This window comes from Littorina saxatilis, linkage group LG2 (assembly GCF_037325665.1).
Source record: "Littorina saxatilis isolate snail1 linkage group LG2, US_GU_Lsax_2.0, whole genome shotgun sequence".
Classification (NCBI taxonomy): domain Eukaryota; kingdom Metazoa; phylum Mollusca; class Gastropoda; order Littorinimorpha; family Littorinidae; genus Littorina; species Littorina saxatilis.
Genome location: NC_090246.1, coordinates 31520289 through 31537788, shown reverse-complemented (window position 1 = coordinate 31537788; position 17500 = coordinate 31520289). Strand labels below are relative to the sequence as shown.

Below are 17500 nucleotides of genomic sequence, written 5' to 3'. Positions count from 1 at the left end.
GTGACTTTGACTTGTTCCCTATTTAATGGTATGTTGTACGTTTATTTTTGTTTTATCTAACCAATTTGTTTATATTCGTCAAAATGTCATTAAAAGCTTTTCCGTGCTCAGGCATTTCTTACGGAAAGACCGGAAATGAATGATCTTTCGCATGCATACAAAACCGAAAGTGATGCATCAAAATGATGCATCAAAATGATGCATCATTTTCTAAAAGGATGCATCATTTTCGTGTCGGATGAATCAGTTTTGGAAAATAAAGCATCCTTTTTGAAAATGATGCATCAAATTGTGAAAATGATGCATCAAATCTTGGTTTTGGATGCATCAGTTGATACGATCCGCGTTCCGTAGAATAATAACCAGAACACAGATACATAAAGTGCGGTGAGGGGAAAAAAAGCAGCAGCAGGATAGCCAGTGTGCACGAACGTAAAAGGCACAGCCCTTCCCGGCATCACAAACAAAATCGGTTTATCTGAGATCTGGCCAGGCTATACACGGGGTAACTGAGACATATACCACAAGTCTATATCCGGTTTGCTTCCTGCGCAGAGTTGAAAGTTTTTATGAAAAGTCTCTATATATTACAGATTGCCACGGGTGTGTCTGTTTATAAATTATTTCATTAACGAAAAAATCCCACTCTTTTCATACAGCACCAAGGTATGTGCACATGGAGGGATGTTTTTATGCCATGGAGTACTGAAAAGCGTGGGCATATCTGAGATAGTGAACGAAATAGTTTAAATTAAACTGGTGAGGATTTTGCCTTTTTCAACAGACTTCACGCTCTAAAGCATATGTGCCTTTGGCCTTTGGCATACCTGAGATAGTGAGCAAAATAGTTTAGACAGGTTAGGATTGTGCCTTTTTCAACAAACTGCTCGCGTCCAAGGCATAGCTTTTGTGACTTGGGCCTTTGGTATACCTGAGATAGTGAGCAAAATTGTTTAGACTGGTTAGGATTGTGCCTTTTACAACAAACTGCTCGCGTCCAAGGCATAGCTTTTGTGACTTGGGCCTTTGGTATACCTGAGATAGTGAGCAAAATTGTTTAGACTGGTTAGGATTGTGCCTTTTACAACAAACTGCTCGCGTCCAAGGCATAGCTTTTGTGACTTGGGCCTTTGGTATACCTGAGATAGTGAGCAAAATAGTTTAGACTGGTTAGGATTGTGCCTTTTACAACAAACTGCTCGCGTCCAAGGCATAGCTTTTGTGACTTGGGCCTTTGGCATACCTGAAATAGTGAGCAAAATAGTTTAGACTGGTTAGGATTGTGCCTTTTACAACAAACTGCTCGCGTCCAAGGCATAGCTTTTGTGACTTGGGCCTTTGGTATACCTGAGATAGTGAGCAAAATAGTTTAGACTGGTTAGGATTGTGCCTTTTACAACAAATTGCTCGCGTCCAAGGCATAGCTTTTGTGACTTGGGCCTTTGGTATACCTGAGATAGTGAGCAAAATAGTTTAGACTGGTTAGGATTGTGCCTTTTACAACAAACTGCTCGCGTCCAAGGCATAGCTTTTGTGACTTGGGCCTTTGGCATACCTGAGATAGTGAGCAAAATAGTTTAGACTGGTTAGGATTGTGCCTTTTACAACAAACTGCTCGCGTCCAAGGCATAGCTTTTGTGACTTGGGCCTTTGGTATACCTGAGATAGTGAGCAAAATAGTTTAGACTGGTTAGGATTGTGCCTTTTACAACAAACTGCTCGCGTCCAAGGCATAGCTTTTGTGACTTGGGCCTTTGGTATACCTGAGATAGTGAGCAAAATAGTTTAGACTGGTTAGGATTGTGCCTTTTACAACAAACTGCTCGCGTCCAAGGCATAGCTTTTGTGACTTGGGCCTTTGGCATACCTGAGATAGTGAGCAAAATAGTTTAGACTGGTTAGGATTGTGCCTTTTACAACAAACTGCTCGCGTCCAAGGCATAGCTTTTGTGACTTGGGCCTTTGGTATACCTGAGATAGTGAGCAAAATAGTTTAGACTGGTTAGGATTGTGCCTTTTACAACAAACTGCTCGCGTCCAAGGCATAGCTTTTGTGACTTGGGCCTTTGGTATACCTGAGATAGTGAGCAAAATAGTTCAGACTGGTTAGGATTGTGCCTTTTACAACAAACTGCTCGCGTCCAAGGCATAGCTTTTGTGACTTGGGCCTTTGGTATACCTGAGATAGTGAGCAAAATAGTTTAGACTGGTTAGGATTGTGCCTTTTACAACAAACTGCTCGCGTCCAAGGCATAGCTTTTGTGACTTGGGCCTTTGGTATACCTGAGATAGTGAGCAAAATTGTTTAGACTGGTTAGGATTGTGCCTTTTACAACAGACTGCACGCCGCGTCCGAGGCGTATGTGCCTTTGGCCTTTGGCTCGATTCGTCTCGTTTGCTCGCCTGATTTTGTGTGGGTGACTTGTTTGGGAGGAAAACAGAGACCAAAAAATGTTGTGTCGTGCAGAATTGAAAGTGCAGGCAGGTTTACAGCCAGTGATTTATAATGCTGAGACAAAAGATTAGGCTTAAACACGCGAGACAGTGAGTGCTTTTATCAGTATATTATGTTGAACTAATGAAAGAAAAAAGGCTTGAAGGCTACAGTGTGTATGTTTATACGAAGGATTAGTAGTAGATGCAGTGCTTCCATTTCGGAAGACTAAGCTGTAATAAAACCAGTAATAACAGAGTGACAAAAGTGATGGACTGGATTTAAAGTCGAAAACGATGCAGAGTATGTGTGACGTTACTAGTATGCGCACGTATGAAATATTGTAATACTAACAATACAGATAACAAGAAGATGAACTAGATTTAACGTCAACGTCTAAAACGTCAGGGACATTCCGTGTCAATAGCGTAGTAAAAACTAAACAAAAGAACAGAAAAGGATTAGGGGGAAAAAGCCGAAAAGATGAAATTGCATGTCTAAAATAATAACAATAACAATAACATCAGAGTGTTTAAACAATAAGCACAGTAATCCTCCCGTAAACCATCACAGATACTGTCAGGCTTTTACACACAGTACAAACACCCTTCCATTTGATCGCTCACCGAACGGGAACATCCTGGCTCCTTTCCGTCGAGAGTGACACTTTTTCAAAGAATTTATTTTCGTGGACCGTCTGTTCTACAATCAGGCGACTCGTTTTGGCGCTAGAACTAACTTTTAAAATCTAAATAATAAATTGACAGCTTGTAACACAAACATTTTTAATCATAAAAGATTTCTTTTTTCATCAAGACAAGATCAGTACAATTCGAAGTTTTGAAAGTTTAAAAAAAAGATAGGCCGGAAGCAGGGTCACGAAAGGTCGTGTCTCAAAGCAAACGATTTGTTTGCATAGCGCTCGCTTTCTTTGAAGCCAGCCGACCTATGGCCGACAAGTTCGTGTGACTCGCAGCCGTTTGCTGCGTTTTAGAATCAGAGGTACACAATAACGTGCCATATATTGCCGCATTGAAATCACAAACTGACGACTAAATTGTGAGAGGAAAAAAAGTGGATCACATGGATTCACGATGGTTCAGGGGTTAGATAAACCACGAAATCTGGTGTGTGGTGTACGCGAGCTAAATAGCAATGCAAACGAACTGTTTCATTTAATGCTATAAAATGCTATTGCAAGTGTGTTCTATAAAGTTAGAACTGCTATACTGGGGCTTTAAGGATTTGGGGTCAGCAGTGCAATTGTGCAAACGGGTGTCACGTACAGTACAGCCGCAGACGCGACGCGCAACCGGTGCTGCAGCAAAATGCTGCGCAAGCGTTTTCATTGCATTCAGTGGTCATTATAATTGATTTTTTTTCCTGGCTCTGCGGCAAGCTGCACCACTCCAACACCTGACTATAGCAAATGGGAGAAATGGAGAGGAGGGTAGACAGGACAAAAATAAAGTTCTAAAAGTACGCTTCACAGACTGATAGGAAGATAGGAAACAGCCAGGAAGGAAGGACACCCAGAAAACAGCTGTGAAGATGCTTATACTAAAACAATTGATTGACTAAGGAGAGAAGAATATATAAACGAATAAATAGATTAATAAAATTGAGAAAAATGAATGAAGGAATAAATAGATAAATGAATAAATAAATAAATACATAGATGAACGCAGATTCATTTTAAAAAGGCCAATGAAGAAATGAATAGGAAAATCAGTCAATTAATCAATCAATCATTATGAAAAGAAGGAAAAGACAAAGAAACAATAAATTAATGAATACACATATGAAATAAATAAATACAATAAATAAATAATTAATTGATAGATAAAAACTACATAACAAAAAGAAAGGCAAAGAGAGAAACAGAAAGAAAAACGGAGGATAAAACAAACAAACAAAAACAAAACAGTGTTTACCGAGCATGTTCATTAGGGGCCATAATAGTGTAAATGTGAACAGCTGTTACTGATGACAAAGCAAAAGGAAGCAAATAAATGAAATAAGTATGTGTTTGCTGTCTGTGTTCGCTAAAACATCACTGTGTTATTTTCACGTCAAGCCAGGGATTCTCAACTTTGACAATGTCACTTCCATTTTGTTCAGTTTTGTTTAACTGTGTGCGACATATGGATGAGTATTTCTTTTTATTATTGTTACTTTTTTCAATGTTCTTCGATAAATACAACAGATTAAGAAAAACAAACAAATCATTTGCAAATAACAAAACGAGTACATATGTACAATATTGCCAACAGAAGCAGCTTGAAACTACGTTAATGGCAATGCGTCATATTTCAGTGAGCTATCGAGTTGGGTTTTTTTTTTTAAACATGTGCCTGAATGGTATTGAAACACACAGCGCAGGTGTTGTAGCATGGAAAACTCGTGCATATTTGCATACAATAAAGTACTGGCACTAGTACAACTGCTAGTACAATTCGACGGGAATCTACATGAAGTGTGACATGGGCGTAAATGTACGTACGTGCCTTCTCATTTGAGATGTCTTCTTCTTCTTCGTTCATGGCCATGGGCTGAAGCTCCCACGGCTTTTATGCCAATAGTTAGGCAGCCATACGCCGCTTTAGGGTGATGCATGCTTAATGTTTTCGTGTTTCTGTAACCTACCGAACTCTGACATGGATTACAGGATCCGTGTCCGTACGCGCTTGGTCTTGTGCTTGTATCAGTTGACCTGGGAGCTCGGAACAATCCGAACCCACGACCTTCCACTTGGGAGCGCGTCTCATCCCCTAGACCATTGCTCGGCTCCCGTCATGTACGCCGCGATTTTGTTTGTTTGTTTGTTTGTTTGTTTGCTTAACGCCCAGCCGACCACGAAGGGCCATATCAGGGCGGTGCTGCTTTGACATATAACGTGCGCCACACACAAGACAGAAGTCGCAGCACAGGCTTCGTGTCTCACCCAGTCACATTATTCTGACACCGGACCAACCAGTCCTAGCACTAACCCCATAATGCCAGACGCCAGGCGGAGCAGCCACTAGATTGCCAATTTTAAAGTCTTAGGTGTGACCCGGCCGGGGTTCGAACCCACGACCTCCCGATCACGGGGCGGACGCCTTACCACTAGGCCAACCGTGCCCGTCATGTACGCCGCGATAGTATGTACATTTCCACATATCTGTCTTACCATTTTTGAAGTAACAAGTGTGAAAACATGGGAGATGTTTTTACAAACTTCTTAAATTTGACTGGAATAGACTTCGTGTAAATAATATCTAACACTGAGATCACCAAGCAAACTGAGAAAGCCGGGAAACAAAATCGAATCGGTCCCGGCTATGACCAAATAGGTTGAAGAACCAAAAACCAACCAGTCAGCCCAAGCTTTTACGTATACATGAGATAAGAACGTGGTACACTTCCACTTGGACGTATACCCAAAATCAACAGTCTGCATGCTTTCTGCGCAGAGCGGTGATTTTGGCGAAGAATGTGATTCTCAAAACAAAAAAATCCTACTCTGCACACAAAAAATCCCAGCTTTTTGGTTTTTGTAGACAAGTAGAAGGCGGCTCTTATCCAATGTAAAAGTCTGAATTGACAGATATGTGGTGATTGACGCTTACGCGAGAAGGAATTCGAAATTCATCAGGATGCTCATATCCCATGTAAAAGCCTGGACACATTTGTAGTGGCTGACGTGATTGTTTTCGCGGGAAGGAAGGTTACAAGGATGCTCTTAACCCATGAAAAAGTTCGGACACATCTGTAGTGGTTGACGTGATTGCTTTCGCGGGAAGGAAGGTTACAAGGATGCTCTTAACCCATGTAAAAGTTCGGACACATTTGTAGTGGTTGACGTGATTGCTTTCGCGGGAAGGAAGGTTACACGGATGATCTTAACCCATGTAAAAGTTCGGACACATTTGTAGTGGTTAACGTGATTGCTTTCGCGGGAAGGAAGGTTACAAGGATGCTCTTAACCCATGTAAAAGCCTGGACACATTTGTAGTGGTTGACGTGATTGCTTTCGCGGGAACGAAGGTTACAAGGATGCTCTTAACCCATGTAAAAGTTTGGACACATTTGTAGTGGTTGACGTGATTGCTTTCGCGCGAAGGAAGGTTACAAGGATGCTCCTAACCCATGTAAAAGTTCGGACACATTTGTAGTGGTTGACGTGATTGCTTTCGCGGGAACGAAGGTTACAAGGATGCTCTTAACCCATGTAAAAGCCTGGACACATTTGTAGTGGTTGACGTGATTGCTTTCGCGGGAAGGAAGGTTACAAGGATGCTCTTAACCCATGTAAAAGTTCGGACACATTTGTAGTGGTTGACGTGATTGCTTTCGCGGGAAGGAAGGTTACAAGGATGCTCTTAACCCATGTAAAAGTTCGGACACCTGTGTAGTGGTTGACGTGATTGCTTTCGCGGGAAGGAAGGTTACAAGGGTGCTTTCAACCCATGTAATAGTTCGGACACATTTGTAGTGGTTGACGTGATTGCTTTGGCGGGAAGGAGGGTTACACGTATGATCTTAAAAGTTCGGACACATTTTTAGTGGTTGACGTGTTTGCTTTGGCGGGAAGGAAGGTTACACGGATGATCTTAACCCATGTAAAAGTTCGGACACATTTGTAGTGGTTGACGTGATTGCTTTGGCGGGAAGGAAGGTTACAAAGATGATCTTAACCCATGTAAAAGTTCGGAAACATTTGTAGTGGTTGACGCAATTGCTTTGGCGGGAAGGAGGGTTACACGGATGATCTTAACCCATGTAAAAGTTCGGACACATTTGTAGTGGTTGACGTGATTGCTTTGGCGGGAAGGAAGGTTACAAAGATGATCTTAACCCATGTAAAAGTTCGGACACATTTGTAGAAGTTGACGTGATTGCTTTTGCAGAAAAGAAGGTTGCAATGATGCTCTTACCCTCGACAAAATTGTTGTGGTTTCCATGCTTACTTTCACGGGAAGGATAGTATCTTTCACATGACGAAATAGCCAGCTGGCTGTGTCGATCGTGACAAGTGTTTTGCGCGTTTGGCGTCATACTGCTCCATCCAAAAGACCATGTAATCACTGATGCCGGTTTTGACATTGAAATTGACATCAACTTTGACACGAAAGCTATTATTATTTCTGGTCGGCATACACATCCGCTATGAGGATATGTAGCAGAATGTTGGGAAAATTGCAGTATGGTTTATGGGTGAGATAAATTTCACTCAAACTTCTAAAAATCAAACTTATAAATATAAATTATTCAATGCATAAATAAATAAATGAATAAATAAATGAATAATAAAATAGATAGATAGATAACAAATCCATTAATTAATGATTAAATGAATTAAAAAAAGTGACTAAATGAATAAATAAAAAGATAAATAAACACATTCGTTAAAAAATGAATAAATAAACAAATAAATGAATAAATAAGCAAAAAGAAAAAAATATCAATAAATAAATTAAAAAATTGAGAAAGAAAATAGAAACAGTTTTGGGTTTTTTAAATTGCTTTTAAAAACAGGTTTACGTGATGCCAGGTCAAGAAAACCTTCAAACCACCTACAGACATCATTTGATTCCCCATTAGCGCCATTCAATGCAGTCCCTGACATTTGCATAAATGTCATTTCAGCGGAGAGAGAAAATCGTGCATTGAATCGTATTTCACTTTGTAATTAACTGGTCACTGGTTTCCACATTTCATTCTGTCCAGGTAAACATCATTGATTGTTGTTGTCTTCTAAAATTCGGTTCAACTCCCCCCCCTCCCCCCACTCCCCCCCCCACCCCAGTGTCATGTGCCTGTGAACACGGATACTTGCTGCGACTGTGAAGTCTCCACGCGGGGGCGGAGTCCCGGATTGTGGGGTGTGGATGGGGGAGCCTCCCTCCCTGCCTTCTAATAATCGGTTCAGCTCCCCCTCCCCAACTCCCCCATTCCCTCTCCCAATCTCCTCCTCCCACCTCCCCCATCTCCCTATCCCCCTCCCCGTGTAGCCATGTGCCTGTGCACACGTACGTCCACTTGCTGTGATAGTGTTGTCTCCTCATGTCAGTCGTGCGCTGTCTCTGCAAGAGGCTGTCTCTCTCTCCGTGCCCCAGAGAACCCTGACTGGCTCTCGCATCACTGTGAACATTATTGGACGTGGCGATTTGCAGTCTTGTTAGAGACAGACGCACGACTCGAAAATAATAAGGTGCTTTGGTTACCAACAGGTTACAGGAGATTTGAAGTTTAATTACCAAGGTCGAGTTCCCCGGCGTCGCGTTTTCTTTGTAGAACTTCGGAGATAACAATTAAACCCAACGTGCACTGTCTGGCTCTCAAATCAGTGTGATCGTTGTGGGGTAATCTTCAGGCTAGAGACAAACACACGCCTACAAAAAAAATAGCAAACATCAGATTACTGATCAACAGGCTGCATGAGACTTGGCATTACCCTGATTTGAGTTCTTGTCGTGTTTTCTGTGCAGATCTTTGAAGAACAATGAATCTGTCATGGAATCGCTATAAGTGCCAGCCTCAACATTATAGTGATTTGCCCTGTGTATGCAAGCGGCTGCTAGAGTTTCCGAGGTGTTCATGGAAACTTTGAGAATGAACGCAGTGGAATCTTGTAAAGGTGCGATTTTCAGAAAGCAGTGTTGCGACCAAATGAAGATGGAGAAGAGAATGACGAGAAGTAAATTGAATGACCTTGAAACCGTAAAACCATATGGTGAGCTTTCTGTACACATTCCTTGGCAGCTCTGAGAAAGCCGACACTGGTGTTGGTGGGATGGAAACTGACAAAATAGGTAGACTTCCAACTGCTTGTGCTTGTATTGCAAGATTAAAATGTTAGCCCTGACATAGAAGACGTGAAGACGATCAAAAAGACAGCGGAAACCAGGAATGAAAATTGAGTATATTTATGTTTGTGTAGACTTTCAACTGCTTGTGCTTGTATTAATGGGAGATGACAATGCCCCCTTGCATAGCTGAAGTGAAGACGATCAAAACGGCGTCAGAGGAAACCAGGAATGAAAACCGAATTATAGTCATATTTGTGTAGACTTTCAGTCAACTGCGTGTGTATTTGTATTCATGGGAGATTACAATGCCAAGTCCTGGCTTAATAGAATTGAAGACGATCAAACATTCAGCGGAAGCCAGGAGTGAAAACCAGTGTATGTTTGCTTTCCAATTGTGTAGGAATGACGTGTGGTGTGGATTTTTGTAGTCTTACAGTTGGTCAATGAACAAAAGAAAGTCAACTAAAAAACAGGCTACGTTTAACAAGCACATGGAACCATGAGCACGAAGTACTGGCCGACTCCCCTGCCCCAAGTCAGACTGGAGTTGAAGATGGTGAAGAAGACGATTCAGATCATCACGGATATTGAACACGTGGGTTTGCGTCAGTTTTGACCATGCTTTTTTCCGTTTGTACGTCTGTCTATCGGTCTGTCTCTGTCTCTCTTCGTCTTTGACTGTCTCCCAGTCTGTCTGTCTCTCAGTCTGTCTGTCAGTCTCTCTGACTATGTCTGTCAATCTCTCTGTCTGTTCTGGTCTCCTTGTCCACTTATCTGAGTACGTGGCAATCTGTTTGTGTTCGCCCCCCCCTTCCTCCCCCCCCCCCCCCCCCCCCCCCCCCTTACCCCGTCCTTGTGCATTTGTATCGTGTAGGCACGCGTATTTCATTGCATGTGTTGGTGCAAGCATGCGTGCAATCCTTTTCCCATATCACCTGAATTACTATCGACATTCACACACAAAAAGGCCCGGGCCATTATCGTCACACCTTATAGCCGTGAACTGAATCAACAAGATGTTACCGCAAAGGTGAACAGTATTTTTATTCTCGTGTAGGTGGTTCTTCTATTCAGGTTTCAACTTTTGTTCCACCTCCAGCTGACATAGGTCACACGTACAAGCTGTTGCATGCTTGAGGCGTTGATGCAATACATCGTACACTGTAGGCCAGATACGGCGTGCCAACGTTTCATTAAACTGTCAGCATACACGTTTGTGGTGACGGAATGATTTTGCTCGTTCTGTTTTTACTGCAGAGAGAGAGAGATAGTGATACATACAAGGTTATGTGAGTACACTTATGGGAGTTTTGATGACTTTGTAAAAATTAAAAACAGGTTTTTAAATTCCTATTGTATTGTATTGTATTTTTTTTGTGTATTTATTAATTTATTCATTTGTTTATTTGTGTTTTTATTTTAATTTTATTTTTTACTAAAGACACGGCATAGGGAAAATCCGGTTTGTCTTTTTACATTTAGTCAAGTTTTGACTAAATGTTTTAACATAGAGGGGGGAATCGAGACGAGGGTCGTGGTGTATGTGTGTGTGTGTGTGTGTGTGTGTGTGTGTGTGTGTGTGTGTGTGTGTGCCTCTGTGTGTGTGTGTAGAGCGATTCAGACTAAACTACTGGACCGATCTTTATGAAATTTGACATTTCTTTTTTTCGATAAATGTCTTTGATGACGTCATATCCGGCTTTTTGTAAAAGTTGAGGCGGCACTGTCACACCCTCATTTTTCAATCAAATTGATTGAAATTTTGGCCAAGCAATCTTCGACAAAGGCCGGACTTCGGTATTGCATTTCAGTTTGGTGGCTTAAAAATTAATTAATGACTTTGGTCATTAAAAATCTGAAAATTGTAAAAAAACAAAACAATTTATAAAACGATCCAAATTTACGTTCATCTTATTCTCCATTATTTGCTAATTCCAAAAACATATAAATATGTTATATTTGGATTAACAACAAGCTCTGAAAATTAAATATATAAAAATTATTATCAAAATTAAATTTTCGAAATCAATTTAAAAACACTTTCATCTTATTCCTTGTCGGTTCCTGATTCCAAAAACATATAGATATGATATGTTTGGGTTAAAAACACGCCCAGAAAGTTAAAACGAAGAGAGGTACAGAAAAGCGTGCTATCGTTCTCAGCGCAACTACTACCCCGCTCTTCTTGTCAATTTCACTGCCTCTGCCGTGAGCGGTGGACTGACGATGCTACGAGTATACGGTCTTGCTGCGTTGCATTGCGTTCAGTTTCATTCTGTGAGTTCGACAGCTACTTGACTAAATGTTGTATTTTCGCCTTACGCGACTTGTTTTTCATTGTTCACATTCTTTATCGTTCTCGTATCTTCGCTCTCGTAACATTTTTGCGTTTGGCTTGCTTTTTATTAAAATGGGTGTCTGTATTGATTAATGTTCGTGAATAACCTCCACATTTCGAGCTTTCACCATCACTCTTTTTTGCTTGAAACACACCACGTTGGCACCAGTGATTAACAAAAATTCTAAACCGTTTTAATTTCCTGCAGCCTGTACTGACATTAATTAACTTCGTAGCTGCGAACAGCACTCTCCACTAACTAATGATCTTTGAAGAACTTGAAGGACGATTTTTGAACTGCCAACTTGCATTTGATTACTTCGGTGAAATTCACGAATGCACTTTGATCCTCTATCATGCCATTTTTTCTTTAACATTGTGAGTTATGTGATTTCTTGTATGTTACCTGCGATTTCTTGTTATGGTCTTTGCAATTTCATCTTCGGTCACTGTGTGGTCATTACGATTTCTTCTCTGGTCATTGCGATTTAATTTGTTATCATTGTGATTTCTTCTCTGGTCATTGCGATTTCTTCTCTGGTCATTGCGATTTCATTTCTGGTAATTGCAATTTCTGTTCTGATCATTGCGATTTCTTTTCTGGTCATTGCCATTTTTTCTTTGATCATTGCCATATTTTTCGGTTCATTGCGATTTCTTCTCTGGTCATTGCGATTTCATTTTTTTGTCATTGTGATTTCTTCTCTGGTCATAGCCATATCTTCTCTAGTCTGTCCGGCTTCGCTTGCGTCAGTCGTGGCGTCATTAGCAAACCCTACAGAGGGGTTGGGCCAGCCTCGAGCACTAATCTGCAAGCGTCAAGTGTTTTTCTGCCGTGGCGGTATTGCCTTCCTTGATCCTGTCAAGCGCAAGGCCTGATCCCTCTCTGGTGTGGATCTAGATTGGAAACCAGTTCCTGGGTCAAGTTTTTTGTTTGCGTGTGTTTGTGTGTGTGTGTGTGTGTGTGTGTGTGTGTGTGTGTGTGTGTGTGTGTGTATGTGTGTGTGTGCGTGGGGGGATGTTAGGTGTACGTGTGTGTGTGTGGGGGGATGTTAGGTGTACGTGTGTGTGTGTGTGTGTGTTGGTGTAAGTGTGTGAGTGTGTCTGTGTGCGTGTGTGTGTGTGTGTGTGTGTGTGTGTGTGTGTGTGTGTGTGTGTGTGTGTTCTTTCTGTCTGTCTGTCTTCTTATTTTCTGTGCCCACAAGGTTTCACTGAAATGTTGGTCTCTCACTCTCTCTCTTTCTTCTCTCTCTCTCTCACTCTATCCCTCTCTCTCTCTCTCTCTCTCTCTCTCTCTATCTCTCTCTCTTTATCTCTCTCTATCTCTCTCTAATTAAACCACATGGCTCTTAATCCAGACAAAACAAAAAGCATGCTTATTACCACCAGACAAAAACGCCAAAACTTAAAATCTAAACTTCCACCTTTAACGATTGATAATCACATTGTTGAAGAAGTTAATAAACACAAAGTTCTAGGTGTTATTCTTGATAACGATTTATCGTGGACTGATCACGTTACAGGAGTTTGTAAAATACTCTCCAAGAGGCTTTACTTGTTGTCCAGAATAAAACACTTCTTGAACAGGCATGGCAGGCAACTTTTCTTTGACGCTCACATTCAATCGATCATTGATTATGCGTCAACACTATGGGATTGTGCGAGTGCAAAAACTCTGAAACCTTTATTTAGTATACATAAAAGAGCAATCAAAGTTATTTTATTACAAGTCTCGGTTTCCAACGAAGACTATAAACTTTTAAACATTCTTCCTCCTAAATCAAGACTCATGTACAATAAAGGCGTTTTCATGCATAAACTCATAATTGGAAGAGCGCCTGTACCTCTTTTTTTCTCAATTCACTTCCCACAATTTAAGAGACCCGACAAAAATGTATGCTCCTCGGCCTCGTATATATCTTTTTAAGTCCAGCCTACTTTTTTCGGGGACTAATTTTTGGAATTCACTTCCAAGCGGTCTCAAACATTCTGTCAATGCCAAGACTTTTAAAGACAGATATTTCTCATTCCTTATACATGGCACATTTCGTTCTCACTTAGCCTGAACATGTTTATATTGTTGATGCCTTATTTGTACCTTTTACACGTTTCAGTAGATAAATGTACCTAATTAATTTCATAACATGACTTATGTAACGATGCTACATTGCTATTACTTGCAACGTTGTTGCTTCATTGACTCCTCAGTTTCACGGATTTTTTCTTCCCTCGAAATTTCACACGTTTTTTGTTGCTTGAAACAGTTTTCATTATACCTTTGACAATAATATGTCATGTTCGTTTGTCTGTAGGCATATATTTTGTTTGTTTGTTTGGTCTGTTAATCGTTTGCTTGTTTGTCGTTTGTTTTTATTACTTCTTTAATTGATATTTCAACATTTTTAAAAACGTATTATCATTAGATTAAACCCTCCCATGGGCGAGGGCTGGATGTAAAAAAACACCTGTTTGCTTATGCCATTACCCTCGTTAATAAAGAATTTGTCATTGCCATTGTCATTGTCTGCTTGCCTGCCTGTCTGTCCTCTGTTTCTCTCACTGCCTCCTGTGTGTGTGTCTCTCTCTCTCTCTCTCTCTCTCTCTCTCTCTCTCTCTCTCTCTCTCTCTCTCTCTCTCTCTATCTCTCTCTCTCTCTTTCTTTCTCTCGCTCTCTCTCTCTCTCTCTCTCTCTCTCTCTCTCTCTCTCTCTCTCTCTCTCTCTCTCTCTCTCTCTCTCTCTCTCTCTCTCTCTGTGCACACGAACTTTTTGCACGACATTTAAACACTTTATCTGCTGACAACATTGTCAACAGAAAAGCGGCATGACAACACACATGGCATTAAGCAGTCTGCTTTACAGATATCGTCATTCTATGTCAGTAATCCGTGATGTCAAACATATTTTCCCCGCATCTGGCTTCCTCGGCCTGAGTCCCAGCTCAGGTTTTTTCCCAGTCTTAAAACATTTCCTTATGTATCGTGCGTACACAATGTTATCTTTAAGGCCGTTATTGCTTTTGTCAGATTTTCAGCTTCAGAGTACAAGTGTACTCGTGATTGTGCGTAGAATAATGTTTTGGCTTACACTTTCGACATTGCGGAATGTTCACGTTATCGATATCTTTGCTTATGATTATTATGAAATTGGTTATCAGTCAGACTGCTTACTATGTAAATGTTGTCTTAGTTGATAATTATGGCATTGCGTTTCCGCCGTTAGAATATTTACGGTGAAATTCAGGCGTCGTCACTTCAGCCTAATCCACAGTGTGTGGTTATTGTCTTTCGAATACTTTTTACACAGCTAATCATACATTGGAATCCGTTTTTAAGACCTAAAAAATTATTAAAAAAATTCACATCTTAAAAGATGGGGGAACATTTACAAAGGTTGTGAACAGAAAGTCCAGGAAAGCGGGATGTGAAACACGGGTGGCGGCGGGGTTTGGGGGGGAGGGGGTTGGAGGGGGAGGGGGTGGGGGTGGAAGAGGGTGGGGGAGTCTTAAATTGAAGGGGGGGGGGGGCGTATCTTAAAAGGGGTTTTTGCGGTACAATCACATCCGAGGGCTTACTCCCTTGATGATGTTTCTGGCCCTGGTCCAGGTTCTTGAAAATATTTTCTTAGACGAAGCTGTTACGTTACGGTATTTCGCAATTGCAAGGTGACGGTGTATATGTCCCATAATATTGACATTGCAAGTCTTCCATACAATTCCACACGTTTAAGGATTACGTAGGTGTTTTTCAAGCCGGATTTCATCAGCGTAAGTAGGCTTTTCTAACCGACGACGAACCACTCAAATCAAGTTAGAGATTACCTGATCTGTTTGTACAAAGTTTGTCTTTGCGTATTAGAGCCTGGTAGCTCAGTTGATAGAGCACTAGACCTATGATCCTCGCCTCACGGGTTTGAACCCAGGCCGAGGCCGATACGGGTCAATTTTATGTGCAGACTCAGATGCGGTATCCATGTCTCACCCCCGTGCCACTGTGGCACGTACCAGACCTCGGTCACTCTGCCAGAAGTGCAGGTGGACACTTGTTGCTGCTAGCTTTCCTTTGGGAACCGGGAAGTGACCACAAATTCCCAGCAATAGGATAATAAAGCAATATATACATGAACACACCAAAAATCAGTCCAGGGGTTTATACCTACCGGTCTCTGCGTGTACAGTTCTCAAAGTCAGCGTTTCGTTGGGCTAGGTTCGGATTGCATGATATTGATCAAGGGATATTATTCGGTGTACACCACTCAAATCAAGTAAGGAGCTATCGAAGATAATGTTTATTCAGCTGGTCGTGATCATTGAACGGGCATAGAGTTGTAGAGTGCACTGGGGATTGCGTCCAAAGGTTGAGAGAGAGAGAGAGAGAGAGAGAGAGAGAGAGAGAGAGAGAGAGAGAGAGAGAGAGAGAGAGAGAGAGAGAGAGAGAGGGAGAGAGAGAAAGAGAGGGAGAGAGAGGGAGAGAGAGTGAGTGAGAGAGAGAGGGAGATAGAGAGGGAGAGAGAGAGACAGCGAGAGAGAGAGAGAGGGAGAGACTGAGAGAGAGAGAGGGAGAGAGAGAGAGAGAGAGAGAGAGAGAGAGAGAGAGAGAGGGGAGGGGGAGAGGAAGAGAAGGAGACAGAGAGACATACAGACAGAGACGGATAAAGAGAAAGATCGTGTTGTAAATCAGACCTGACAGTAATTTTACTCTTAGGAAAATTCCTCTTATTTAATATCTGAGCATTACATTTTCTTGGTGATTGATTTTGAAGCAACAAACATCACTTTACTCTCGTCAAACGTAAATTGTTTTCTTTTCTAACTTGTTGAAGAATGTCCCCCCCCCCCCCCTCTCCCCCTTACACACACACACGCACAAATAGTCCCATCAACCTTAATTACCGGCACGGTTGGCCTAGTGGTAAGGCGTCCGCCCCGTGATCGGGAGGTCGTGGGTTCGAACCCCGGCCGGGTCATACCTAAGACTTTAAAATTGGCAATCTAGTGGCTGCTCCGCCTGGCGTCTGGCATTATGGGGTTAGTGCTAGGACTGGTTGGTCCGGTGTCAGAATAATGTGACTGGGTGAGACATGAAGTCTGTGCTGCGACTTCTGTCTTGTGTGTGGCGCACGTTATATGTCAAAGCAGCACCGCCCTTCGTGGTCGGCTGGGCGTTAAGCAAACAAACAAACAAACCTTAATTGATTCTGAACCAGGGGACTAGCGGTTTTCTTTCACAGACCATTTTCTATTTCGTTTTCAGCGGACATAGATAAAAAGACACGCATAAGCAAAAGATCAACGACCACAAACATCATTGACTCGAACAAAAACAAAACATTCACCGACTTAACACCCCCCGGCCACCCCCTCCTTCCCCGTTTACCCCACCCCTCCCCAACCAACCCCCACACGTACCCTGCACGAGCAGCTATAAGACATCTGTTACCCGATAGATGCTCCGTCGTCTTAGGAAGAATTCGATTTTCCAGCGAACCGACCGTGCATCGATCGCCATTGTGCGGGTTTCAAAATGCCAACAAGGCAGTGATTAGGGCCCGTGCTGGTTAAAGGGGCGGTCCTTCCCTTGAAAATACTTCCGCGCACCATCTCAGATCTCTTTGTAGGCTTTTAAATGGTCTAAGACCATACCTGCGCTTGAACGAACGCGTGCAGTGGTACCTGCGATGAAAGGACACCCTTGGGACCAGCCAAAAGTGTCCCTACATTGCAGGTGGCCTGTCATGACAGGTATATTTTAGTCAGTTGAGATAATAGAAAAAGGGACAACAGATGGTGTCCTTTAAAGGGAGGTGTCCTCTCATCAGGGGGGGGGCAAACATTGCGGGTAACACTGTACCAAATAAAATCAAGATCCTGTTTTTTTGTACAGCGTTGTAATGTTTGATGAATTGATTTTGCAGATTGACACTCAGTTAAAAAAAAA

At 41.9% G+C, this 17500-nt stretch overlaps 1 protein-coding gene across 1 annotated transcript in view; it reads left to right on the top strand.

Moving 5' to 3' along the window:
* Positions 1-8858: 8858 nt before the first annotated feature.
* Positions 8859-17500, top strand: part of LOC138958759 (dentin sialophosphoprotein-like) — a 17004-nt gene continuing 8362 nt past the window's right edge. The window contains exon 1 of the mRNA XM_070330042.1: positions 8859-9823. Within this exon, the coding sequence (XP_070186143.1) occupies positions 9728-9823 (96 nt within the window). The 5' untranslated portion in view covers positions 8859-9727. The remainder of the gene's footprint in view (positions 9824-17500) is intronic.